Below are 26879 nucleotides of genomic sequence, written 5' to 3' on the forward strand. Positions count from 1 at the left end.
TTTTGAAATTGTTAATCTCAACTGAGTACGGCTATTGTAAATTAGACCACTTTCGTTTAAGGCGGACTTACTGCCAATAAACAACAACATTGTGTTGCAGATTTAGCTGATCACCTCACTGTTAGTTATTAGAAACACACAAACAGAGAAATTATTATCTTAACTTCCTGCACATAGCTGCAGTGTCTTGTTGTCCTAGAATAAAACCTATTGCCCCCACATAGATGTTTTGGAATAACTGATGGGTTTCCTATAGAAAGGAAATGTCAACATTACAGAAGCTAAAAGCCGATGTATCATAGCTTCCACATGTGTGCACAGCGAGAAAGACTCCCAGCTCTTGACCCCTGACATGGTCCTTGTTGACCACACTTGAGTGATATGGTGTAGTGGGAATAGTTTTCATTCATAAAGTTTCACTCCAAACGCCCATTCAGGAGTAACCCCTACAAGTTACCCAATGTCAGACCAGTGTCAGATTGAAAACGAACCCGCATAAAACAGTTTTTTACACCAGGAGCCGCTTTAACTCTGGGTTCTTATGTCAGGGCTCAATTTTTGATTTGTGAGCAGTGCAAAAAAGCTACTTAAATTACCATTCTGAGGCGGTTTTTTTGTTTACAGCTGACCAAATATTTTGACCTACCCTAATTTCTAGTACTTCAAAGTGTCATGAAGTTTTAATGATGTATCTAGTGCTAGACTTGTGAAGAAAGTTAAAGTACTTGAAGGAGAACTGCAGGTATTGCAAAAACATTTCATATTTGCAGTCTAGATTACAAACTCCAAAGTAGTTTGGTGAAAGCTGACCATAATGTCAAAGGGAAATAATAAATCTCCAATTGCATTGACTCCCCATTAACATTCTGCACTGAGAGGTGTTTGAGAAGTTGATCATTTGGGCAAACGTTATCCATCCACAGTTGTTTCTCTGGGGGTGCTCTGCCTGTCATAACCCCTGCTTTATAATGAGACAATTTAGATATCTCCCGTCGGTGTCAGCTGTCAGCTGCTGCTCAGATTTTGAAGGCAGAACATGTCGTGAATCTCCTGACAAATCCTTACCCATCCAATCTGCCTACTGGATAGGGAAGTGTAATGAAAGCTGCTAAAAATAAGCCAGGCTCTGGTGATAACAGAGGCAGTATAGATTAACTCTTGCAGCCTGTAGGGAAAGCATCACTTTGTGACAGATACAACATTTATGTCTCTACCAATCTATGGTGAAATACCTGTAGATTGAACACTGTTGAATCTGTTGCCCCTGGATGAGATCCTGTGATTGTTTCAATGGCAGCTGTATCATTGGAAAATACATTATTTATCTCCACAAACAAAGGTAACTCAGCTGCCTTATAGCTCTGAAATTGGATCTAGTCTTGATGGCTCCACATGAAAGTTTCAGTTGCTCTTCTTCTGCAGGTATTAAGTAAAAAGTAAAGGTATACGGTAAAACATCAGGTTTTTATAAGAATCTTATCTCCAACTAATGATCTTCGAGTCCAATCTATGACATTTTTTCTGCCAAATTTCCACCTCACAATTAAAGTATCATAAAGAGACGGTTTCAGGAATGCCTTGTTGTTGCTGCTGCCACTTTAAAAAAGGAAGAAGGTAGGTGTGTGGAGAAGAGCGGAGCTGACTGTGTCACACAGTGGCAAAACTCTTGACTAATGATGAATAACTGCTAGGTTGCTCCCTGTTTCCCAGGCCTAGTTTCATCACCATCCTGAGGTGTGATCTGCAAAGTTATCTTTGTCAAACAGTGGCTATCCATCCACTGTCTGCTTACTGTAAAGTCTTGGCAGTTTATTCTCATTCATTTTGCACACGTAAATCAGCACGGACAGATCGACATTTCCATTACTTTGTCGTAGAGTGCAAGGTACAAAATAATGTCTTTAGGTTGCAAAGTTCATCAGCTGCACTGGTAGCTGGCATGAACAAACTCTATATCAAACTGTACCCGAGGAGACATACAGCATGGCAATCGGTAAGACGATTAATAGCAGTTGATCTTATTTTTATCGACTGCAGAAACAGCCATGTAACAAATGATCCAGGTACACATAGAAAGCTACAGAAAGCTAGCCTGGAATCCATCCTAATCTCCTATTATTCAATGTTTAATACAGGTGATTAGTCTGGAAGCGCTCACAAGCCTTTGAGTTCTGGGGGCGGGACAAACACGTGTAAAGTAACCAATCACACAAAGAACAAACGTGATGACAATAGCACGACAAGCGGAGATCTTTTTTCCTAAACCTTCCAGTTGGAAGCACGGCACAAGCATCCTTCCTGGATATAAATGGTTTTAATGCATCTTCTTCTTGTGGTTTCAACGGGCACCATGTTTGTTTTGACAATGCTTGGCGCAGGAGATGTATAACATTATTTCTGTATCTTACAAAAGGTAAGGAAGTGGGTGTGGCATCACAATTGATTTGCTGTCTTATTAAATCATATCTGCTTGTAATGCTCATCATACTCAGTCACACTGATTAAGAATCCATTGTATCTCATGTGCATCTCTTGTGTCTCATGACAGATACCCATTGGGGGAGCTTTTTAAATTAAATCGCTCTTCTGACATTTCTTTGAATACAATAAACTAATGAACATCAAGCAAAATTAGGATTCAGGACTGTGGCTCTTCTTGAAACCCTTGCTTATGTTGTGTCCCTGTCACCTCAATATTTCACTTCACACATTTAATTTGCTGCAGAGTGAATAAGCGTGCAAGATACGTTCAATAGTTACAAAGAAGAATAAAGTGCAGTAATCTTAAAGGTTTTCTGGGCATTCAAAAATAAATAAATAAATAAATACATAAAAGCATATTTCTTTATTTATTCAAATTACACTGGTAACACAGGATTGCATATGGCATTCTTAGGTTATCTGACTTATATTTAGCTAGTTATGTGTTGGTTGGCTCATCAAAGGTTTTGTTACTTGTAAGCTGAATGTTTGGGGATGGGCAGCTTGGTGTCAAAATAATTTAGTGATGTTTAGAGATGGAAAATTAGCAAATCTTTAATCTTGATTGATGTCTGTATTTTTTAGTGTCATTAAATATTTTATATTGTCATAAATTCCTGAGAATTCATATGTGGGGATCACATGATTTTATTTAAAGTGCATCTATTTGACATTTTGAAACACACATAAAATGTCATATCAGAAAAAAATATTATCAGGGATTGTCTCTGGTATTTCATCAGGGCATGTTTTATCAATGCACAGGTTTACATGTATTTTGCACCGTTGCCTGTATGTAAGTAATTTAAGAACCAGTTTTGATGTTTTGCTGATACACATACGTTTAACACGCATGCTAATATGCTAATAGAACACATAATAGGTTAACCGGGCTAATCAACTCCACAGTATAAATCCCATAAATTAATCTTAAAGCTGAAGACGCATCTTGGATAAGAGGTGAAACATCTTCAAGCAAAACTCCAAATCCAGTTCCCTCAACTCAACTATTAAAATTAGGTTTACTGTAGTTATTATTGCCTCTTGCAGTGAATGTTTCTGTAAATATTTGGCTTTGAGAGATGGACCTTCTAGCCCGTGTACTTTGGGATAGGCTCCAGTGCACGTTAACCTGAGAGAGGATATTTACGGCCCTCTCATGATGGATGTATAATGGTTCTGTGACCATTTTAGTTGACCTGTAATGAGGAATTAATGACCATCAACCTGAGTTGCATTTTATTCAAGTACTAATTAGCACATTGCTGACAATGTAAAAAAAGTGGGATAATAAACAAGGCAAACATTATACATGCTCAATATTGGTGTGTTTGCCATGTCATTACGTGCTGATTTTAACATTTCCTTGTTGTCAACATCAGTTTTGCTCCACAATTGTATCTAGTATAGAGATGAAGAAGGCTAAAATGTGTTTTAAATTTCTTATTTTTAAGTGGATAGTGTTAGATCATTTGCCTATACACATTACAGAATTATGGCAACGTAATGTAGTGTGTCTAATGTGAGAGTGTATGAAATGTGAGTGTGTAGCCATGGTTTGAGGCTTTGAGCCATGTTGTCTGCTGTCTCCCTGTTTCATTCACTAAATGGGAAGGAAAAGCCTCTGGTAATGAATCCCACCATAGCATGCCATTACTGGAGACATCTTAACCCACACAGACAGACAGACAGACAGACGTGTGTCATCATGGACATGGAGGCTTCCTCTGCATAAGCACATTAGGGGATCAGGGTTATTAAGGCACAAATTAAATGTGTTTATTGTGCCAGTTACAAGTCAAACATTTGTTTTATTATTTAGAATGTTGTGTAGACACAGGATTGTCAGACAGTCTTTTTCAATTGACGATCAAGCATACACTCAGAAGCTGTTCTTCATTCATTTTTTCACAATCCCACATTCAGTGTCTGAAATGCAGCTTATTGTGTGCCCAGCATTGAGTCTGGGCCTGGGCTGAAACTGGTACCCATTGGTTGCCGTTTCTCAGTCAGTGTTACCATAGCAGCCTCCATGAAAGGCGCTCAGTTTGGAGCAAAAAAGAATGACATTGTCAGCTGAAATCGACCAGGTTCTCCATTTACAACTTCCACTGCACAGACACATTACAGACACTTTGACTGTCTGTAATGTTTTTTATCCTTCATGGCTTTCAGACGTCTAAGTGCTTCTCTCTGGAAGCTTTGTTTTGGTTCTAAGCACATTCATTTATTTCTGTGAAGTGGGTATTGTTTTATATGCAGCTCTGTGATGATATCAAGATTAAGGCTGAGGTCTTTTCTCTACAAACAAACCTCAAAGGCATGTTTTGTTGCTCCTATTACTGAAGCCTTTAAACCTCACTCCTTGTCCACTCTGCAGTGAAATTTACCCCAACTCTCACTGAAGGTTGAGAACTAATTAAAAACAAACTGCACAGCCCTCAGGCTCTGGCTCTCTGCAGATGTCCTTTTGAGTCCGTCAGCTGCCTGTGAAGTGTGCTGCCTGAATTAGAGAGTGTATAAAATGATGAGGTGTGAGTCTGCGTACTCTGCTATGATCAGAGGACTGCGAGTTCAAAGGGCCAGCAGCAACGTTGAGCTAACTAATGAAGCCACTGACTCCCCTCGCCACTTGACCGCATGGTGGTTTATTTACAGTGACTGAAGGGGTGAATGCGTGGCTACAAGGTTACTGCAGGTGGAACTCAATGGAACACTGAGAACAATATTCAAAGAGGTAGTTTAGTAACAGATTTATTTGGTTGTATTCTGGCTTAGTTGCTCTATTCCAAAGCATTTTATTAGATGTGTATGAGTTCACTTGTCTGTCTCTGTGTGTTGCTCCTGCAATGGACCTGTGATTTGTCGTGTGAACACTGCCTTGACATCTAGACACCTGTTATCCTGCATACATTAATGCATACTAAGGGTGTGCATTGCCATGAATGTGATAATACGATATATCCCAATAGTACACAATATGATATACAATTACAAATTTCCCCTTTACAAGTACAAAATGGTATAAAATACATTTTATTTCATTTTTTATTAACTTGCAAGAACAAGTACCTTTAAATGGTAACTAACTGTAATTCAAGTACAATATCAAAAACAAGTGGTATGCGTCAAATGATATATTTTTTTAAAAGTTTAACTTTACAACAGATTCTATTTATTATTGTTTTTTTTGTTTTTTTTTGAAATAACCACAAACATTTATAAAAGTGCCCAGTATGTCTTATGTAAATAAAGTGCAATCAACTTCAAAGCTAAAATGCATTGAGGAGTGATGCAATTTAACAAGGTCTGATGTGAGCAGGCCTTTATATGATATGCATATGTTAGCGCAATTAAAAAAAACATGATTCAAATAATCGATCTGGACATTTAATACAATAATCATGTGATGAAATATTGCGTATCAATTTTTTTCTTACACCCTTGATGCATACTCATATATTTATAATGTTTTAGAGGTTACAAGAGCAGAAATAGCTGTTGTCAAGCTAAACATAACACATTTCCAAAGGGAAATTGATTGCATCAACTTTCCATAAGGTGTGTGTGCAGTAGGGCCAAGTGGGATGCTAATGCTAATTTAGTCGTTTCCTTTCCTGACAGCATGGGTGAAATTTTGTTCAAGGTAGGCACTGGGAGGTAGGTAAGGATACCAGTCTCCTGAGATTACATGTCAAGGGCATAGAGATCCTCCAACCATCTTGTTTCCATGGGCACACTAATCAGACGGGAAACAAAGCCCTTCCCTCTCTTGTGCCATCACTCCCCCATGCTGTGAACCTGCGTGCCTTCCTCCATTCGAGATGTGGGAAAAATAGAGAACCAGAAAGGAGAGGACGACATCACAACAGTGTTTTCTGTTATTCAAGCCTTAGGAGACCGTCACCTCTCCAAAGCATATACAGCACTAAGTAATAAACGCAGCACATTACATCAAGACGAGGGTTCCCTTTTCTTCCAAACCAAACAAAAAGCCCAGGCACTAAAAGGTGAAGTCGATCCAACACAAGATATAATCACTTCCCTGAAGCAAGTTTTTGGGAATATGTTTGTAAAATATATAAAACCAAAATGTTTATACGCAAGTATTTTTTTTTACATTTAAAACACAAGGGTTACATATTTTCACAAAATCAGCATCATATTATGTATGAATATAATTCCATTCAGTTTCAATTCAACTCTCCACAAGTAGTTTCCAAGTCAAACCTTTTCGTGGTGAATTTAGTTTTTACGTATTTTTGCATATTCCTTTCATTTGCCTATCAAAGGGGATTAACAATGGAAAGAACTTCATAATCACATTTCAAGATTCCTGTAATAGGACTTCATCATTGCAGAGATTGAATTGATTACAATCTATCGCACATCACAAAGACAGTGCATGTATCACCTCACTGTGCATTTAAAAATATCTTATATAACATCTCACAATATCTGAATCAGTTGTTTTCAAATAAATGTGTTTCAACCCTACGAGTTAGTTTAAAAGCATAAGACTTTTAACAATAGTTTAGAAATTTAAAGAGGTACCCTAAATGTTTGCTGTACGATGGCGTGCATGTCTGCCTTTCTTGAAATGCCACTCTTAGCAATGCATACATAATATAATGTGCTATGCAGGGACAATGCCCTCATGCATTGAAACTAAATAAGCAATTTTGATTTGGATGAATAATGCATGTTTCGTAAATGAATGAGCTCCATATTGTCATAGAAGGAACATAGTTGCAAGAAAGAGAGCTGAGTGTGTAGTTCCAAAAGCATTTCTTTAAGCATAGCATAAGGTATATGACAGATTGAAACCACATGAGGCACATTGCAGCATCCAATAATTCTTTGAGAGTGAAGGACATGTGAACATTTTGTTGCTTTAAGGCATTAAGTTGTGGTACATCCCAGAAGGGGTAATGCTAAATGAACTCAAAAGATACAAATTCCCACTAGAATACACTTGATCGTCATGCATTGAGCACCCAAATCCCATGTATGAGTCAAAACAACTTAAAAGATGCCTGCTCTGCAGCAATCTTGTAAAAACTCAATGATCCATACCACCTATAGAGGGTTGACATAAATGGCAACTACTCATACGACCATATTAAGTTGTTTATTTTGAGGTCTATCTCAAAGTCTATTGTTTCAATTTTGGGCCCTTATAACAAAGCAGCAACAACAACAAAAAAAAAAGTAATTAAAGATTTTTCATTATTCAGTCATTGGTCTTGCAGCTCATTGATATAAAATGTACTGATGTCAGAATGCTGAATGCTTGCACAACCATTGAAAATGTTAACAATGTTGAAAAAGAGAGCCATAAATCAGGAGAATATTAGGTAGTTTTGAACAAATATCTGTCTCTAATTAAGTTGTAAGTAGTGCCTTAGGCCTAAGGATTGGGTCTGCTGATCACATGAGCTCAGTTAAAGTAGAAGCCCCACATCTGCACCTCCATCCCCTCTTGGCCAAAATGAAATGGAGTGGAGAAATAAATAAAAATAAATAAAAAACATGATTTTCTCGATGTACTGTAGCTGGCACTTCCTTCCCAAATAAAAAAGGTCAAAGAACCTTTCATCACCCAGATAACCTCTCTTCCTGTCTGCCCTTTTATTTTTCTTCAACTCCCACTTTGCTTTCTGTGTTTTCTTCCTTTCACTGGGTTTTCTCTCAAGGGAAGATCTGAGTGCGTTGATTTATTCATTCAAAGGGTTCTGAATTACATTACAGCAGCTCGGCAGTCACATATGCCAAAGTCTTCAGAGTCTGAGCTCTCTGGGGAGTGTTCGCCCAAAGGTTACCCTTATATCCTTACCAAATGAATTATGATTTTTCACTAAACCTCTTCCTCAACTCCCTCGACTGAGCAATTATTTGTAAGTGCCATTCACCAGGCTCAGGTGATATTACACAGATGTGAAGAGGTTTATCACTGAAAGCCTTTCTTAAAAAAAATCCAGCCTGCAGCAGCCCAAAGCTGTCTATTATGAAACCTGGCAGAAGTAAGCTATATGGATAAAGTTTTCGACTGGGATATTATTTAGACTGAAAAGTTACTAATGAATCCAATATATTTGCAGAAGCACCTGTTTCCGGCTAATAAACACAAATTGAAGCCACAGGACCCATTACTATGAGCATTTCTACTTTTTGTTTCCCACTTCTGACCAAATGAAAAATCAGAAAACACATTTTGAGCTTCAAACATATAGACTTAATTTAGCCTAAGAGTAAAACAGATTTTACACAAGTTAAGGAGTTTTAAAAGAGGAAATATAATCAAGGTTAGATTTTCTTGATCTAAATTTCAATATACTGGCTTGAAGTTGTCAACTGGTCTTTCTCAATGCAAAAGTGCATAGGTAAATAATGTACAAAAAAGGGTTTTATCTGATAAAAACTGTAAAGGATTGGGGGGCTTGAGTTGGCTTTTGTTGGGGCCAGCGCCCCATAAGTGTATATACACAACAAATGGGTGTATAATAAGTGCATTTTTAACATCACATGTTCACTGGCACTATACAACTTGGAAGAGAGATGAGTTCATTTCTTAAAACACTGAACCAAAGTTGTTTTTATTTCACTATATTGGTTCATTGACAAAAAGTATGAGAAAAACGAGTGAATATTTTAAATAAGTTTGGTTTTTATTTTAAAACTGTAAAACATCTTATAGATACAAATTGATGCAAGAACACACACTGTTCGTCAGCCATTGATAAAGCTGAGGAAATGACCTGCGCAGCTCATTGACTGTTTAGTGTCTCTTTACTGGCTTTATTTCTCTCTAAAGCTGCGTCAGGATGAACTCCAGGTTAGTGTGTGTCTGTGGGTGCGTGCATGTTTGAGGGAATGCAGCTGGACCATTGGAGCTAAAAATAAAGAAAAAAAAAAAAAACAGGCTCTGTGATTCCCCGTAATCCTGTAATAACCTTTCCCCTGCCCCCCTTTGACACCACTGTTTGCCCACTGTTATTATGTTATCCCTGGACATCTGGAAAAGTTTTGCTGCTTTTCTTTCCTCCATTGCCACCATAATCACGGCCACAGGCGCAAACATTGGGAAACAAGGGGATGATCTAAAGCTTCCTGGTCGATGTGCATTTTACTAATGTTTAATCAAATACTCACAGTAAACTTGTCAGGTTTTATTTGCTATAATAATGATCTCATGTATATTGGTCATGCTCTGTTAATGCATCTTAACTTTGACTCAAGACACTCATGTAGTGTCCGAGGTTAGCAGGAGTACAGTACGTCTGTAGGCATGCTAGTGCCCTGAAGCAGCTAGCCCCAACAATACATCAAAGTTTAATATAGAAATAATAGCCCTACTGACAGCTTCCCTAAAGTCGCCCCCTTGCTTTGCTGATGATTTCTCGATCCACTTATGGCTCTAGTCTGGGCCTCTTCACTCCTTTCCACTCAGCACGGTTTTACCTGTTCACACACCCAACGGCACCAGCTTTGTTCGTGTGTGTGTGTGTGTGCACTGTTGTTTTTATGTAGCACCTTCTTAGGTAAAGACTGCTAGTATGTTTCCATTCCATCATCTATTTGTTTTCTGACCCGTTTCTTCCTGTTTTCAGGGTCACAAGGGTCTGCCTCCAGCTCTTAATGGGCATTAGGTAGGGGTGCGCACCCTGGATAGGGCGCCTGTCCACCACAGGGCAAGGCACAGAGAGACACACTACCACTTACAATCACATTTACTCCTACGTGCAATTTAAAGACTCCATTCAACTTAACAGTCATGTTTTTGGATTGTGGGAGGATGCCAGAGTACCTGGAGAAAACCCATGCAGCAGGGAGAGAACATGCAAACTCCACACAAAAAAGTGTCCACCCCAGGGCTCGAACCCAGGACTTTCTTGCTATGAGGCGGACGTGCCACTGCAAGAAGCCACTGTATGTTTCCATGTCAAAAAAATTAACAAAGCTCTGTTATCTTGTGAGAGACTGTGACAGGCACAATACTGTTTTGAGAAAAAGGACTGGTTATATCCGAGTTGTAACTGTTACACTGAGGGAGGATGAGCGATTTGCTTTTGGATGAATTATGGATACCACATGTCTAAAGCTGGTGTTCGCTCTTGAGGCAGAGGGGTTTTCAAGGATGGATAATTGAAGTGTAAAGCTAAAGGATGATAATATTACACAAATAAGTCTAAGGCACCTCCTTTAGCGTGCTAAATTAATGATGATCCAAGTAGCCTTCAGGATGTTGGTGTAATATGCCTTTTTCCAAAGGATTTCTCTCTAAAATGCATTATAACTCATTAATGCAATCAAGGCTCACATCTACCCACACCCTGTATCAGTCCTAGATTTCTGCTCCTTGCACAAATGCATTCCTCGTGTCACTCTGTGTCTATCTCTTATTTATCTGTCACCCATGTACACACACGGACGCCTGAGAGAGAAGAGGAAAGCCTAGTCAACTGGAAAAGCATTTGTCTTAAGATGAAAGGCTTCACACCCACTGCCAACATGCCTCCTCCGACACCTTCCTGCGACAGCACATACTGTAGCAGAGGCTTGTGCTACGCAGCCACACGCTCCCAGCTAGCATCCTCCCCACACCCATCAACACCGCAACCACACTTGCATCCCTTTCTCTCCTCCACTCCATTTCCTTCTTTTCCTCTCTTGTCAATTGAGCTTTTGGTACTACAGTAGCAGCCAGGAGAACAGAGAGGTGCATAACAGGCATAAAAATGCTGAGAAGGATAAGCTCCCATTAAAGCCCGAGGCTCAGCAGCCCTTGTTTTTACCCGTTGCCGGTGTAGCATGGTGGGCTCTCAGAGGAACATGCTTGGCATGCTTAGCCACATGCAGGGCGTGAAAAATGACACTGAACATGATGCTAGGTAATTGCCTTTCATTTACTTATGTGCAAAGGGAGAGACTGACAAAAATAGCATGTCGCTCTAACAAATGTGCCGGGAAGCATGGGAGCTGTGAGTGCTGTGGCTGTAGATCGATGAACATAGTGGACAGCATAAAGTCTGCACAGCACCTCACAAGCAGCACCTAGCAACATAGAGCCTTCAAAGCATCTGAAAGTATACAATACAATAGCCTGTTAAAGATATTTCGTATTCCATCTATTGAAGCATTACATCTCCACGGCATCTTATTAAGTGTAAACATAGTCTGTACTTTCTAGACAGCTGTAGTTGGTGGGTAGGTGATAAAGCCATGAATAGTCTAGACGTTTGCACAGGCCTAACTGTTGTTTTTTGTCACCACAATGTTACCTGCACCACATCTGCAGATTACCCATCAGTCTCCAATCTACACCCCCTGTCACATTTCTCAACCTGTCTATTCCCATGAGCCACAATAGAGAATACATTCCCATCCCTGTTTGATTGCCTGAAATCACAGTTTTTGTTCTAAACAGCAGACTTCTAGTTCCACAGTGGGATTGGTATCTAGTTCGCCCAAGACTCCTGAGACCCAGCAGCACTTGACAGAATTTTCTTGTGACAAGACGTCAAAGCCTCTCCAGAGAGCATCAATGCATGTGGGGTCTGTGCCTCCCTCAACAATGCTTACAACAATTACAGTCCTCATTATCATCCCCACAGGAAACATGCATGCATCTATAGGAGCCGTGTTTGCCCTGCTGCACAATCACAGTCATGTAATAATCATAAAGCACTTGGGTCAGATGGAGTACATTAATCCATAAATTAACCAGGGCCATTCTACCTTGGACAACATTTGACAAGCATGTCTCAACATTTCATAACAGCCACAAGAGTCATCCACACACACAGCATAACCCAACACTCACACCAATGTTCCCCAACAAAAAACATCAACATATTTATTTTTTAAGCATTCGTCAAGGTGATACTGGAGATGAAAAATGATCAATCTTATCCAGAACCCACATTCAAGTTGACCATTAAGGCTGTGTCAGTACAATAGCAACACAGTATCACCACTGCAGTGCAGCAGCACTGTATACAACCAGGTGCTGAGATTCCTGGATTTTAGAGCCCACACAAGGCTAAACACTCCTGGTAACTGATCAACTACAGCTGCCAGTGGGAGCCTAAGACAAACAGAAAGAGAATACAAGCAAAAAGGAGACGACCGGTCGCGAGGCTGGCCGCTCCTGTACTCACCAGCACTGGCAGAACACAGCAGAGACACCAAGAGCACAATCACCAGCGTCAGGATCTTCACATTCATTTCTGCACTCCCCTCTGGCTCTCTGCTAGTCACTCACTGATATACTGTAGTTAGTGGTGTGTGTGTGTGTGGATGGGAGAGAGAGAGAGAGAGCGAGAGAGAGAGAGGGGGGGGGGGGGGGGGGGGGGGGCAGCTGAGTGAGCAAGAATGAGAGAGAGAGAGAGAGAGAGAGAGTGAGTGTGTTTTTGTGTGTGTGTGTGGGTTAGAAGTGTGTCAGTCACTGTTAATGTGTGAGGTGGTTCTTTCAGTGTGTCTGTATTTGTCTAAATGTGTATTCGTTTATCAGTTTTTGACAGCTCCACACCAAGATCAAAGACACGTCTTGATAAGCTCTCCTGTATAGTGTGTGTGTGCATGTGTGTGTTCTGTTCTTCTGTCAGAAAGCCTTAGAGCCAAGTTCAGTCGAGCTGTGAATGTGCTGCAAGTCAGTTGGCATGGTCTGTCTGTTTGTGTGTTCGTGTGTGTGTGTATGTGTGTGTGTGAGTGCTGGGATAAGAGGGACTAGTTGGTCATGTGGTTTATGTATCATTGACTCTTTGGGTCACGGAAAGGCCCCCCTTTGCCCTCACATCATCACCCACCACCATCTCCACCCCTTTTCTACAAACGTGCAAGTGCACACTGGCGAGGAAGGAGTGAGCGAGCTGAAAGGAAGGAGGGAGGAAGGGGAGAGTCGGGAGGTGAATGGTAAGAGGGTGGGGGTGCATGCAGGTTTATGATAATACCCAAACAGATGCTCTTGTTGAAAAGTCTTTGAATTGCAAGCAGGGCCGCTTGCCAGGAATCCAGGAATCAAAATACCAGCTTATGAGGGGATGGAGATGAAAGACAGGAAGGTGTGAGATGAGGTTCATGTTTTCCTGCTTTTGTATCTACAATAACTATACATGCCATTTTTTTTCTCACACTATTCTTTACTCTGTGCTCCTGGCGGATCTATTTTATCAAAGGTTGCAGCTTAAATCACTTGTGCTGTTTGAAGTTAATGTCAGTGACACGGGGAGTAACTGCAGGAAAAAACTTATCATATTCTGTCCGATCCAATGGCTTGCACTATTTGTTTCTGTGCCGCTGAAGTCATTTGTTTTATAGTCCAACCCAGATTTGATTCTTTCAATGAACAAAAGCAACATTAAAACTGCCTTTGCTGTACGGTTTCATAATGAGCTGACTTTTTTTTTGAAATATGTTTATCAAACAATAAACAGGAAAGGTGGATTTTTTTTGCCATGAATTGTGAGAACTACTATAGAAGCACAACAACGTTTCTTATCGTGTGTTGCTTTCAAACAACATCAAGGCGACAAGTATCTGCTTATCATTTGAGAACTAGATTGTTTAAGGAAATTTAAATAAAACAGAACCAATGGACTCTACGCCTTCAAAATAACCAGACGGTAAACAAAACTCTGAATTATAACGAAGAAACGCTCTAATGATTTTGAAAGTAAGGTAGGTGTGTAGTGGAGATAGTGAGTATGTGGGCTCAGATTACAGAGGTTTGTATCCCTTAGGGTTGCAGTGACACATGATGGATGGATCGCCTTTGGTCACAACCTCCAGAACCCCCCTTATACACTAAAGTCGTCCACACAACCCTTTCTTTTTCAACGTGTTGTCACTAAACAGTCACTTTAACTGTGTAGACCTGAGAAGAGGGGCCCTGTGACCCTTTACTCCACTGGTCCCGCTTCACACAGCTCTACCATTGTCTCCCAAAGGCCCCGGGTCCCAGAGGGTAGCATGTCTGTGCCACCCACTTGAGATCCAACAACGAGAGCAACCTTCCATTTTTACACTGAGCACTTAAAGCCCACACTTCATGTGAATCAATCCTCTCACCTCTGGGGTGGCCAAGCCCCCTGAAAGCTTAATATACTTAACCAAGCCTGTCCTGTTTTAGCTGTAAGATTTTTCATCCAAGTACCTTTAAAAGAACTCTGTTCACAGCATTCTGTCAGAGGTGCTCACTGATGACTGGCAGCCAATTCTTTCCAATTGTACATAATGAGGGATTACGTGAAGTATAGCATCATTACATCCCACTTAGTAGTTAGGAGTAATTCGAAATGTAAGTTATTACAGTATTTAAAGATTTGTGGGATAAGTGACTCCAGAACTGCTTTAAATCAGATGTAAATTAGTACATCAGAGCTATAAGTGAGGCACATCTCCAAGTTATCCTGAATCAAGGTGCTACAAGATAAACTACGACTGCAATTTTGTGAGTCATTAAAGTGCTTTATGGAAATGAATGAGTGTGTGAGACATGGTGAAGTTGGCAGTAACAGGCTCCAACATTTGCACTCTATTAGCTTTAATTGTCTTAGCTTGAAGCAAAGTCTGTAAAGAAAATGAAACAGATGGTGTTTCCTGTGTGTGTCAGTGGACTGTTTGCCATGATGCTAGCGCGAGCCAGTAGAGGATTGTCTTTCTACATATCCATGGCATGTAGAGCAAGACCTGGCAACACATAACAGGCAACAAGAGTCAGAGGGCGGCAATAGAGACACATGTGTCTCCACAGAGGAAGCACTTGGCTGTTTACAGGAAATGTTTGATGAAAGAATGTAGAAGTGGATACTGATGACGACTTTTCCTGATCCTTGAATCTTTTTTTCACACAGTGGCATTCCTGAAGATAAACACAATATTGATGGAAAAATAGTATCTCTGTGTTTCCTATAGGATACATTTTTCTTTTAAAACTGCGTCAGCGCATCCTGCATGATTTATCAGCCGGTGCCAGTCCACTTGTATCAGATTAACTCTCACATCTTCAAATATTTTGCTTCATTAGTTATATTGTTTACAATCAACCTTTTTCCTGTTTATTACATGTCTATATTAGGCTGCACATATCTAAAACACTAATTGAATATGTGGATGTTTGTTTGTATTGTTTTGATAGTTGAATGAATAACAGGGGAGATGTTGATGTTATCTAAAAGTGAACATAACATTTCCTCATCCGTTTCTTTTTTTAAATCCCACATCAGATGCTTCCATCTTCCATACTCATTTCATCGACTTACAGGAGGCTCAAGCCAATCCCAGTTGAGATAAGATGGCTTACCATTCCATCACAGACAGTCACTTACACATTCATACATGGAGCCAGTTTACAGTCACCAATAACTTTGTGGTTTGTAACAATAGACTGATTGTAAATTATGGTGACCCTACGATGAGTTTTAAATGCTGGTTTGTCTGTTACCTTTAAAGCTGCTGTAGTTATTTTGTCTGTTATATATTCAACAAGAAGCTAGAAACTTTCCCCCATGTGGATTCACTCGACATCTGTAAATGTCCTATTCCAAACAACATAAAAGCACTCTTTAATTTAAGATATGATGAAACTGGAAGTCAATTGATCGTAGTGAACTTGTCGATTGAGGTTTGTGACGGGCAAGATTATCCTGCTGGAAGCAGCCACTGCGCTGCCATTTTTCCCATTGCTCCTAAAGAAACATCCTCTATATGGGAGTGCAAAGAGATAGACAAAAACAGAACACATTTTGGATTTACATTTTGATTTAAACACAAAGAATATGAGTTCTCCAAATGCTTTTGTGTATTGGCCGTTTGACACGTGTAGAAGTCAACCAGCGTTCCGCCGCAGGTGTGGGATCAAACTCCTCTTTACAGGGACCCCCCAAGGTGGTCCATATTACCTACTGTAAATATCTATGAAAATCATGAAATCTGCATTTAAAGGACAAAAACATGGCAAGAACAAAGCATTTCTACATCATAGAATACAAACTACATCACTGAACTGGAAACTAGAACTGTCCTCTTCCTCAACTGGTTCATCCTGATTTCCATGCAGGTTTTGCGCTCTTTCTTCTCTTATTCATTGGTTGGTCACTGCTTGCATTATTACATGAAACAATTTTGATTGACGTGTTGTGGCTAGAGGATTATGGCATTTGTAGTTTTTAAACTATCGTGGAAACTGCTTGGTTGCATTGATTGTATGGTTAGCATGTATCTTTGCTTGCACGAAGTGCAAGTAAAAAGATTTAATGGTGTACACGTGTTTTTTTAAGGGCAAATGAGAGTGAGATGCTCACACTGTATAGAAGGACAATCATTTTTCTAATGACCAACGAGTAAAACATTTGATAATAATTGGCCATAATACTCATACTAATAATTTCTTTCTCTGGCTACGGATGAGGTTTTCCTTCGTTAGTATGACTGTGGTCTTCATAAATAATGGTTTCTGTAAAGACCATTAAGTGCCAAGAAAAGAGCTATAAAATAAATCTAAGCCCTTATTATTATAGACCCATCCAAAGTCAGGACTCCTCATGGCAGGCAATGAGCAATACTACTCAGTTTGAGGTGTTTTATGGTCACTGTCAGCGATACTTCAATGCAGTTTGTTTTTGCATAATCTCATGTCAGAGTGGCCATTGTGCCCTTTACCTTGGGCATGAGCAAGGTGCTTCACCCAAAGCTGGTTTCTGGAACATTTTTGTCTCTTTTCTGCAAACACCAGAGATGTTTGGATGTGGGATTCTCTGTAGATCAGCAATCATGAAATGCACAAATGGCCATGAACTACATAACACTTACCTCATTAGATTAATACAGAATGTCAATATGAAAATCAGCTTTCGCTTACTAATGACCTTTGGGTAACATCTGCATTAAATCATTTATATATGAGTCAGAGGGCTGCTTTTCTTCATCTGCAGCCTTTAACAAATGTAATCCTACCCTAAGGCTGCTTTTGCTCCATATCATTAAATATCATTAAATTAGAGGTTTGGTATATTAACTAATATGCTTTTAGTCATTAAATTATTAGCACTTTCTCTGACAGATGAATCCCAGTTTTTCATTGAGACTGCTTTTTATTATCTTGCATGGCATTAGAACAACCTGCACAAACTTAGTTTTTTTCAGACTTGTGTGAATCTAGTAGGTAATTGTTAAAATACCGTAAAGAACTGCCGTTGCCCTGACAACCAGCAGTTTAAAACAACATAAAACATGTTCTGCTAAACACATTGTAAAAAATATTTAGCTGTTGTTTCTTTTATTTATTTATTTAGGAATAAACTTATCACTAAATGTGGGCACCAGCTGGGGTTTGTCGGCTCTGATGTTGGTCAGACTGAACTCAGCTGAGAATAATTACAAACCCTTGACTTCAGAGTGCTGCAGATCCAGTGAGGATGACGGCTTACTCAAGAGTAAATTAACAAATACAAATGACCAATTTAAAAAAAAAAAAATAACCAAAACAAAATCATTGCTTTAGCCTTCAATCTTGCTGAGTGGTTATTTAAATCGACCCTGAGGACTCTGCAATGCCATTGCGTGACTTTCAAAAAGTTTTTTCATAATCAGCAAAGCATGGCTCATCAGTCTTTGGAAACAAGCAAGGGATGCGGAGATCGGAGAGAAAGTTGCAGCATGAGCTCAAACTTGGCTACAGCTTCACACCGATTAAAAATACGTTTTATCAATCACATAGAAACTGTCAGGTGACTTCCTCTTCAGCGGATGTAAAAGCACAGAGCTCAGATTTCTATTCTTTAGTGTTGCACATTCATTGAGACTGTTTCTGAAACATATTTTCAAATATTAATTTTCAAAACAATTATCATAGATTAGTCATTGGATTTGAAGGAGCGGGAGGATCAAACTTAAACTAAACACGATTTGCACCCTCATCAGTCACAGATTTTCCACAGATATTATAAAACAACAAACAAGGGATTTCTTTTGAGTCTCTCTGCAATCTCCACTGTGCATTCTGAGATAAAAATCTGCGGTGGGTTTTGCTCCAGGTGGGAGATGATTGCAGCTCCTCTGACATCACCCGCACAGCTCAATGTTTCACTGCCCATGCCGACAACCAGAGGTGACAAGTAACAAAGTAGAAATACTTTGTTACTGTACTTAGGTAGTTTTTTTTTTTTTTTGTATCTGTACTTTACTTGAGTATTTATTTTTTTGGCGACCTTTTACTTTCTACTCCGTATATTTTAAAAATGAGCTTGTTACATTGGTTGTTTATTGGTACGGTTACCGAAGTACAAGTACTTCAGTACTTAGGGTTAGGTTATAACCCAATATCGCAAAAAATTTTCTACCAGTTTTCTACAAATTCCTAATAAAATACAAAATATGAAATTAGCTGGTTTAAAAACCCTGTCTTATTATTGAAGAGACGTTTGTTTTACTTTTTTACTTAAGTACATTTAGTAGCATGTACTTTTTTACTTTTACTCAGTAAGGAAGCAACTTCAATACTTTTACTTTTACCAGAGTCCTTTTTTATTCAAGTATCAATACTTTTACTTGAGTACTGAATACTAGTACTTTAGCCACCTCTGCCGACCACGTAGGTCCAACCTCATTGTCCACCTTGACTGTTGATGTTTGCAGGTAAATGATGCAGAGAGGGGAATTAAGGCTTTGAGCCAGATTTTGACACGCTTCCTTGACTTTAAAAATACCAATCCTCTAGCTTTTAAGGGTCCTGTTCTCCTGGAGTGTTTTCTTCCTCAGTGTGCAGTAGATATGGTGGTCATCCACCCTTCCTCTATTGTAGCAGAAGATCAGAGTCAAAACAAGCTAAATGAAGAGTGTGTTGTATCCAAATGGGCAGTGGTTCTCTTCCTCTGTAATATTGTTCTCGTTATCAGAAGCTGAATCTGTCTGAGCAGTGGCACGAAGTTTGGAAACGGACGATGTATTTCTCATGAATGCAGCCAATTTTTATTGCAGGAATGGAACATGTCATGACTTGATCTAAGTTACCGTCATACAGACAGAGAGCTGATAAAGATGGACTAGAGAGAAGAGAGACATAAGGTGTTTGATGGCCTCAAGACATTCAAAAGCTTAAGGTCTGCTCCTGCCATAACTCCTTCTGAAAACCTTTTTTACCATTGATTCAATTTTATGTGATGTTGGACAGGAACTTTTGGAAAGAATAAAAATGTTTCATAATTCATAATTTCTCACCCAATCCATAACCAGCAGTCTATTCATCCACATCTCTTTAACCTTCTCTTTTAAAGACTTTTAATCCAGGAGCCTTTTGTTTCCTACTGAGGGTGTAAATCTTTAAAAGCCATTACAAATCTGCCTTTTTTTTCACCTCCTTACAGAAATACTTTTAGGAAGCTCCTGTGCCAAAAGCCTTCTAGAGGTGTTACTGTAGAAGTGTTGATTTCCTTGTAATGGATTATGGATCTACAGCAGGATTTGGCATCACAGGAATAGTTACAGTGGGAAGACTTTTTATAGTCTGTCTTGGGTTTTACAAGGTAAATGTATGATTTAGTACTGAGTTCCACAAGATCCTTTAAAATCCAAATAATACTAGTTGAGTCCATTTGAGATTAAAGTAAGCCACAAAAATGAATCATACCTTTAAGAATTTAAGATAACTTTGACTCAAAGGTATTGTGGAGGATGTTATTTTGGCTTCCAATTCGGGGTGGATCATCTAGACGATTGGTCCTATTTGTCAATCATTCGGACTTAAGACCATTGTACGTGCTCGTCCCCCAGCTAGTTTTTGCTTGCTGCGCATGCGCACTAAATGTGTTCACACCGAACGCGACTGGAGTGACTAAAGCGACTAGATTACATTCAAATCCATATAAATTACATGATCTCAAGTTATCTTCCCTCAAGCAACGTGACTTGCGAGATTTGAGCCACAATCAAGCACGACGCGTGACCTAGTCAGGCAAAGTTGAAAGATTGGACCTTTTTAAGCGACAACTCCCCCGGCCGTCACTGTCTGTCGAGCTGAGACAGCAGCTTCTCCCACCCACTACAGTGGCTGCAGCGGAGCCCTCTTGAATTTACTGCGGCAAAATTAAAGTGGTTAACTTCTTGAATAACACACACACACACTTCCCTGGTCATCATGTCACCGGAGCGATGAAGTCATGGAGCGACCAAAAAGCGGCACTGTGTTCAAGCGACTCATCATGGGCGATTGAAGTGACTGCAGTTGCTACAATTGTGTTAAGTTTGAACACACCTTTACAAGTGTTTATGTGTGATTCGTGAGCTCTCTTGCACTAGTTTAATAGGTGTTCCCTCTTAGGAGCAGGTATAGTGTTGCGCATGTGCATTTTTTCAAAAAGTTTTTTCTCAGGAGTTCATGTTCTTAAGGTGGGCATACACTGTGCAATGTTTGGCCCATTTTGAGCCGATTTTCAACTTGCGCGTCTATTTTCGGGATCGTGCCAGTCTCTGCTAGATCATGTGTCGTGCATCGTGTAGTATACATGGGGTCACGAGAAGCGAATAACACCTCACGACCAGCTACCGATCAGCAATCGTATGGTCATAAGGAAATCAAACATGTTTGAAATCCAGTCACTCCTCGTGAGGGTATCGCACATTTGAAGCGGCGCCTGGACCGCCTTACCTTAAACTCTCACAATGCGCATGCGCGAACACCATAGCCCGATGTGTCGTGTATGGACGTACGGTGTGAGCAGTCAGATTGTGTCAGAGTGTCAGTCCGTACAGTGTGAGAACATGAATTGTGAGCTGCGCACATTTAGGCTGCAATTGAGTCACACAGTTTGAGCTGGAGCTGAATACACAACGATTCAAAAAATCCCAACCTTGATGGTTCTACAGTCATTTAAATTTCTGATCCTTTTAATAATATGACAGTCAATAACTAAACTGTACCAAAACAACCAGTGTTTATCTAATCCATTAAAAAAAGATTTCAGGTTAATAAAAGTAGTTTCACACTGGTGTAGGTTAAACCAATGACAAACAAATATTCCCCAGTTTTTCATCAAGATATCACCACGTTAAAAAATTGTCATAATCTAGGGTTGTTTTTTTGAGATTTCTGTTCAGTCTTTTCACTGTGTCTGTGTTGTGTTAGTCCTTCCTTGTGTTTGGCACTTCATGTCTTGTCTGTGTGTGAGTACAGTGTCATGTTTTGTCACAGGTGAAATCCATGCCCTTTATTACCTTCCCTCAGTACTTAAAGATGCAGTATGTAAAATATGTGAGACTGGTATGAAAACAACCACACTCCCTACCCCCCTCCCTGTTTCGAACATGTATTACTTCCTGCTTCCCTGTCGTTCACTGGCATCCTCGTGAATGCGCACGTCTGATTTTCCGTCAACTATCACTCCCTGTCTTGTACGTGGACAAGTGAGAGTCTGTCTTTCTTTTTTTACTTGCTTCGCCATATAAGAGTTTTCCCGTCTGTCATTGCACCTTTAACTTTCAGGATGTAAACACGCTTCGACTTTTGTCGAGCAGCCAATAGTAATGCCCAAAACAGCTCGTAGACGACTTGGTTTGTAAAGAGATCTCTGATTGGCTGAAAAAGAGTATCCCACTCCTTGATCTCTAAAGCTCGAATACAGAGCCAAGAGAAGGTGCAGAGATCCAGCGTCCTCTCAGAACACTTTAAATTACAATATGCTCAAAGGTCATTATAGATTTTTGACCAAATAATGCCAAAAAAAAGTCCTACATATGCCAGCTTTAAGGTGTAACTGAACACAATGGTTCTGCTACTGGATTTCCTTCTTTTGACTCATGCCAATTGAGATCATCGGGAGGTTTATCAAGGCAAAGCAGAGCATTTTAAAGTGGCCTAGGCTATTTGAGGGCAAGGGTTTATAGTTGATGTCTGATTGGATTGACTCAGACCACCTTATCCAATCAAAAGTATTCTCCACCAAGAGAAAAGCAGAAAGATTGTTTTGTACTCTGTGCTGGGGTAGAAATGACTCCCAGAATCCCTTATTTTTCAGATCTGTGTTTTGGGAACGAATTGTTTGTTGTGGCACAACCTAAATGATTTTGTCAGACTTGGTCACGTTTTCCATATACCAAAAACACAAAGGAAAAAGGCAAGCGAAGGCAGCTTCATTGAAGGCACATTATGGTTTATGATTGGCTTTGTGTGTTCAAAGTTTGTTTTTGTTCAACCTGAGCCACCATAGTCCCCACCTGCTCCTAGTGTAGATGACTGGCATTTCTCAACATGAGTTCAAAGACCCATTAAACAGGCTTTTATATGTATTTAAATGAAAAACAGATGAAGAGCACCTGACAGTTCAGTGATTGCTCATATTCCTTAAACTCTTTTGTTCATTATTTGGTTTGCTTGCTTGACAAATGGTCAGACACAATATATACGAGCAGCATCTAAAACTCAATTGGAGAAGTAAAAGCGCTTTCTTGATTTCTTCTGCAATAAATCTATGTACCATTCAAGAAATAAGATGTATTATGGTTCCTTTGTGCTTTGGCGTCTTTAAAAATGTTAGCAACGAGTGTGAAAAGAGTTGAAAAGAATAAAAAGTCAGGGAAGACAAACAAAAAAGTGAAAAGGGAGCTGACAGGGTTTGCCGTTCTTTGTACTTTTAGCATGGTGGCGGCTCTTGATAAATGACGTCTGAAGGAACGAAGTCTGTTCACAGAGAACGCCTGACCTCTCTGTGTCACAGCAACTGGACTTGTGGTAGGAATTGTATTTCACATGGTTTTTTATTTATGAACGGAGACAGTCATTAATCTGTTGCAGACATTTAGTGCATTCGGAAGGATAACTTTCTTTTAACAATCAAATAAACGTGTTCTCTTTTAACCCATTGGTTGGGGTTGATTAAACAGATCCTGTGATTTGGTTTCACTAAATTGCTGGGCATCATTTTCTTTAATTCAGTCTGACATACCAAACAAATGGCTGATGCCTTCTGTTAGACAAAATTTACATGCATACATACACATATAGCCTAATAGTGATAATTTTCATTTTGACAAAAGCACTAAAGCAGTTTTCATTTTGTTAATTTACGTTAAAAAGCAGCTTACTGTGACTTGCAACATTCCACTGCTGTTCAAAATCAACTTACTATCAAGCTGCTGTTATTGTCAAACATTAATGCAGTTTGCAAATACCTTGTTAAACAGGTAAAGTACAATCTCCTCAAGCTCCTCAAAAGGTCAAGAGCATTTCTGTGAGATATTAATTTGAGAAATGGAAAACTAGCCTTAATGAACAAAATGCCTAGAGGAAAATTCATCAAACTAATGCCATCGAAACATCCCTCGTGTAGTTGCTTATTATGAATGAAGGATTTTTTTTAAATTACGCACAACAATCACTAACAAGAGATTTCAAAGGACATTGTAAATGCCACAACTCCCAGTCCAACTACTTCCAGTGATTAAAGTCTCCAAATATGCATCACAAAGTTAACCTGTTATGTCAGTGACTGATGTTTGATTTTTTCTTTGTTTTTCAAAGCTGGTAGAAATGTGTCCAAATGGCAGCCAGCAGCTATTTATTTATGCTAGTATTCTACAATAAATAATCCCAAATAAAAGCAGACACAACGCAGCGTTTGAAGATTTGGCAGGATGCTCGGTGGGGGAGGGGAACATGTTTTTTTAAGGCTTTTGATTTATTCAATAGACAAGGTTTCTGTTCATAAACTTGGCTGCACAGTTTGCGGTGACACTGCGGTTTGGATGCAGTTAGAGTGACCCTGATCATATAAATCAGTTATTCACAGAGAAGGTGAGAAATTCATCCAAAAGTTTTTTTTTTTTTTTTTATTTTCAGATACCTCATAGATTAAAAAAAAAGATCATTTGCTTGATAAAAGTTGTAAAAGATTTATTGCGTTTGTTTGCCAGACAAGGGAGACAGTGATTCGCTTGACACAATTTTTTGTTATTTGTTCCTCGCGATATGAACTCACTCCGCAAGACATTCATTGTTGGCCATTTTGGATATCTCTGTGTAAACCCCAAACTAATAATCTGCCATTTTTTTGCTACAACTTTCAAAGTGTTGGGAAGTCCCTTTGAAAGTGTTTTTGGGGACAACACAATAAATTACAGTACAACTCTTCTATGCATTTGTGGAAATCGAAACAAACTTTCGGGAAGCAATTTCAACCTTTTCCAACTTAGATTTATTGATCTAAAATAACTGTGAAATAAAATGATTGTCTCCAGCAGCTTTAATAAACCGTTGCTTCTATCATATGGTATTATTAGGTCTTTTTTTTTGTTTTTTAAACGAAATAACATCCTGAGTGAAATAGTTTAGGGTTTGATTCATTTTACCAGAAGCTTGTTGGTGTCTGTTGCCAGGCCACCACAGGAGCAGTAGAGGTAATGTTTGTGCACTGTGCATGTGATCTGCAGATAAACTGCAATACATTCCCCTTTCTGATCACCTTCTCCAGCTGTTTTGAATCTGTTGAAGCATTATTGATCAAACGGGGGGGCCTCAGTGCTCACTCATCATGTGAACACTGCGCCTGTGGGAGACCCTTCAGCCCAGATAAGCCTGGTATGCCTCATGTTTGGTGTCACTTCAAGGCAAAGGTGTCATTTTAAACTAGGGTTACAGGGTGAACTGTAGCTTTGTAAGTCAAAGAATAGATTCAGGATGGAGATTTATTTTTTGCAATTCATAAACGCATTTCATTTCCTTCTCTCATGATTAGTGGTAATAAAGTCTTACAGCAGCAGGAAGTACCAAACTAAGGGGTCAACTTGAAACGGGGCTCATTAACACAAATGACATGTGTAGCGTAGCAGCGCATTGGAGAGGAAGTCACTTTTAAACGTTTATTTTAAGAAATATCTTGATTGTATCTTGTTTTTTTCTGAATTTGAGTGTTGCAGAGATTGGACATCACTTGATCTTCAGTGTATGTGATTTACCGGTAGTTTTTTGTAGTTGAAGCTGTTTTATTCAGTGAAAATTGATTTCTTTTAAATAGTTTTGAGTGGCATTTCCTGGAAAAGCAATCCTTGTTCAATATCCGTACAGTGTGTGAAATCAGCTCTATTTTGTGAGACATTTTTAATGTCATTTTCACACACTGCCTCCCTTGGCTGCATTTGCTGGCCTCGGTGGGTTGCTGGAATGGTTTGTTTGTTGCACATGAAGAAAAACCGTGTCTGAGCTGTTTTCTGCAGATGTTTATTCATCAGAGCACTGTTTCACAAAAGCCCACATAGAGAGACTATTCTCTGTGGTTTGTAAATTATTTGATTTATTTACCTCGAAAACATTGTGTCCATTATATTTCTGGAACACTTATGAAAGCAAAATTTATGTTTAGGACAAGATGTGGTGGAAAGTTCCTCTGTTTAGAATGAAAAAGGGCTGGATGTGGAAACAAGACATAATATGAATTAAAAAAAAATTACTTTTGAAGAAATTAGATCCGCTTTGTCAACACTTTGTAAATGTTACTGATCCAGGAATGCCAGATATAACTCAGTGATTACCCATCATGGTCTTGTGGAAAAAGCGTGACAAGCAAGTAAATTAAGAGAAAATCGTGTTGCCATGCAGGAAAAATGAATGAAAGAAAGTCCATCATTGAACTACATTAGACTGGGCTGGATTATATATTCAAAACAAAAACCCCAAAATTACCATAAAATCACATAAAAATGGTTGGTTGTGTATTTATTTATTTTTGACCTGAATTTTACTGTTTTTACATACTTGCCTTGACAAACGTTTGGCTCACAATATGGTTTCAAAATAGCAAAAAGAGCAGCAAAATCATCCAAATTGGCGGGACTTTCTTCACTAACTGACAAATAAAATGTCTTAATGTCAGTTTCCACAGTATAAATTTTACTATCATATTGTACTGTCCATTATTGCACAATCTATGCAGCGAGACTAATCATGATATTGACCATTTCAGACCAAACTTTCCAATGATTGGTAAAAACAGAAGCTGATATCTTTCTTTTTTTTTAAAAGAAAAATAAAATGTTCTACAAACCAATACTCATGCATGCATTACATCACATGCTTAAGCCCAAGGGCAAGCAATGAAAGGGGTGGGAGGACAAAACATTGGTGCGGACCATCTGTGTGCCATTTAACTTGGACCCAGCAGTCATGGCTGCTTAATTCAAAAACTGTCAAGGAGTGTCATTAGCAGAAGCAGCTATTTGAAAGCTTCAGATTTCATTAGGCACAGGAAGAGCCACATTACCCTCCGTATTAATGTCAGGCTTTATGGTTAAATGCAGCGGCAATGGACATCCTTAATGTGCCTGTGACCCGTTTGTCTAAATACACCAATGCATTTCATACCTGTTTTCATACCATAGAGCACGTGTCAAACTCAAAAACTCAAGGTTCGCGG

At 39.3% G+C, this 26879-nt stretch overlaps 1 protein-coding gene and 1 long non-coding RNA gene across 2 annotated transcripts in view; one reads left to right on the forward strand and one right to left on the reverse strand.

Annotated features, from left to right (window-relative positions):
* The window catches only part of apln (apelin), a 29889-nt gene extending 17118 nt beyond the window's left edge, over nucleotides 1–12771 (reverse strand). Inside the window, exon 1 of the mRNA XM_028460224.1 lies at nucleotides 12642–12771. Within this exon, the coding sequence (XP_028316025.1) occupies nucleotides 12642–12708 (67 nt within the window). The 5' untranslated portion in view covers nucleotides 12709–12771. The remainder of the gene's footprint in view (nucleotides 1–12641) is intronic.
* A 565-nt stretch (nucleotides 12772–13336) lies between these two features.
* LOC114470585 (uncharacterized) overlaps nucleotides 13337–26879 on the forward strand; it is a 37217-nt gene continuing 23674 nt past the window's right edge. The window contains exon 1 of the long non-coding RNA XR_003674891.1: nucleotides 13337–13395. This is a non-coding gene — a long non-coding RNA (uncharacterized LOC114470585). The remainder of the gene's footprint in view (nucleotides 13396–26879) is intronic.

The sequence above is a fragment of the Gouania willdenowi genome, chromosome 10 (genome assembly GCF_900634775.1).
Source record: "Gouania willdenowi chromosome 10, fGouWil2.1, whole genome shotgun sequence".
Lineage (NCBI taxonomy): Eukaryota > Metazoa > Chordata > Actinopteri > Blenniiformes > Gobiesocidae > Gouania > Gouania willdenowi.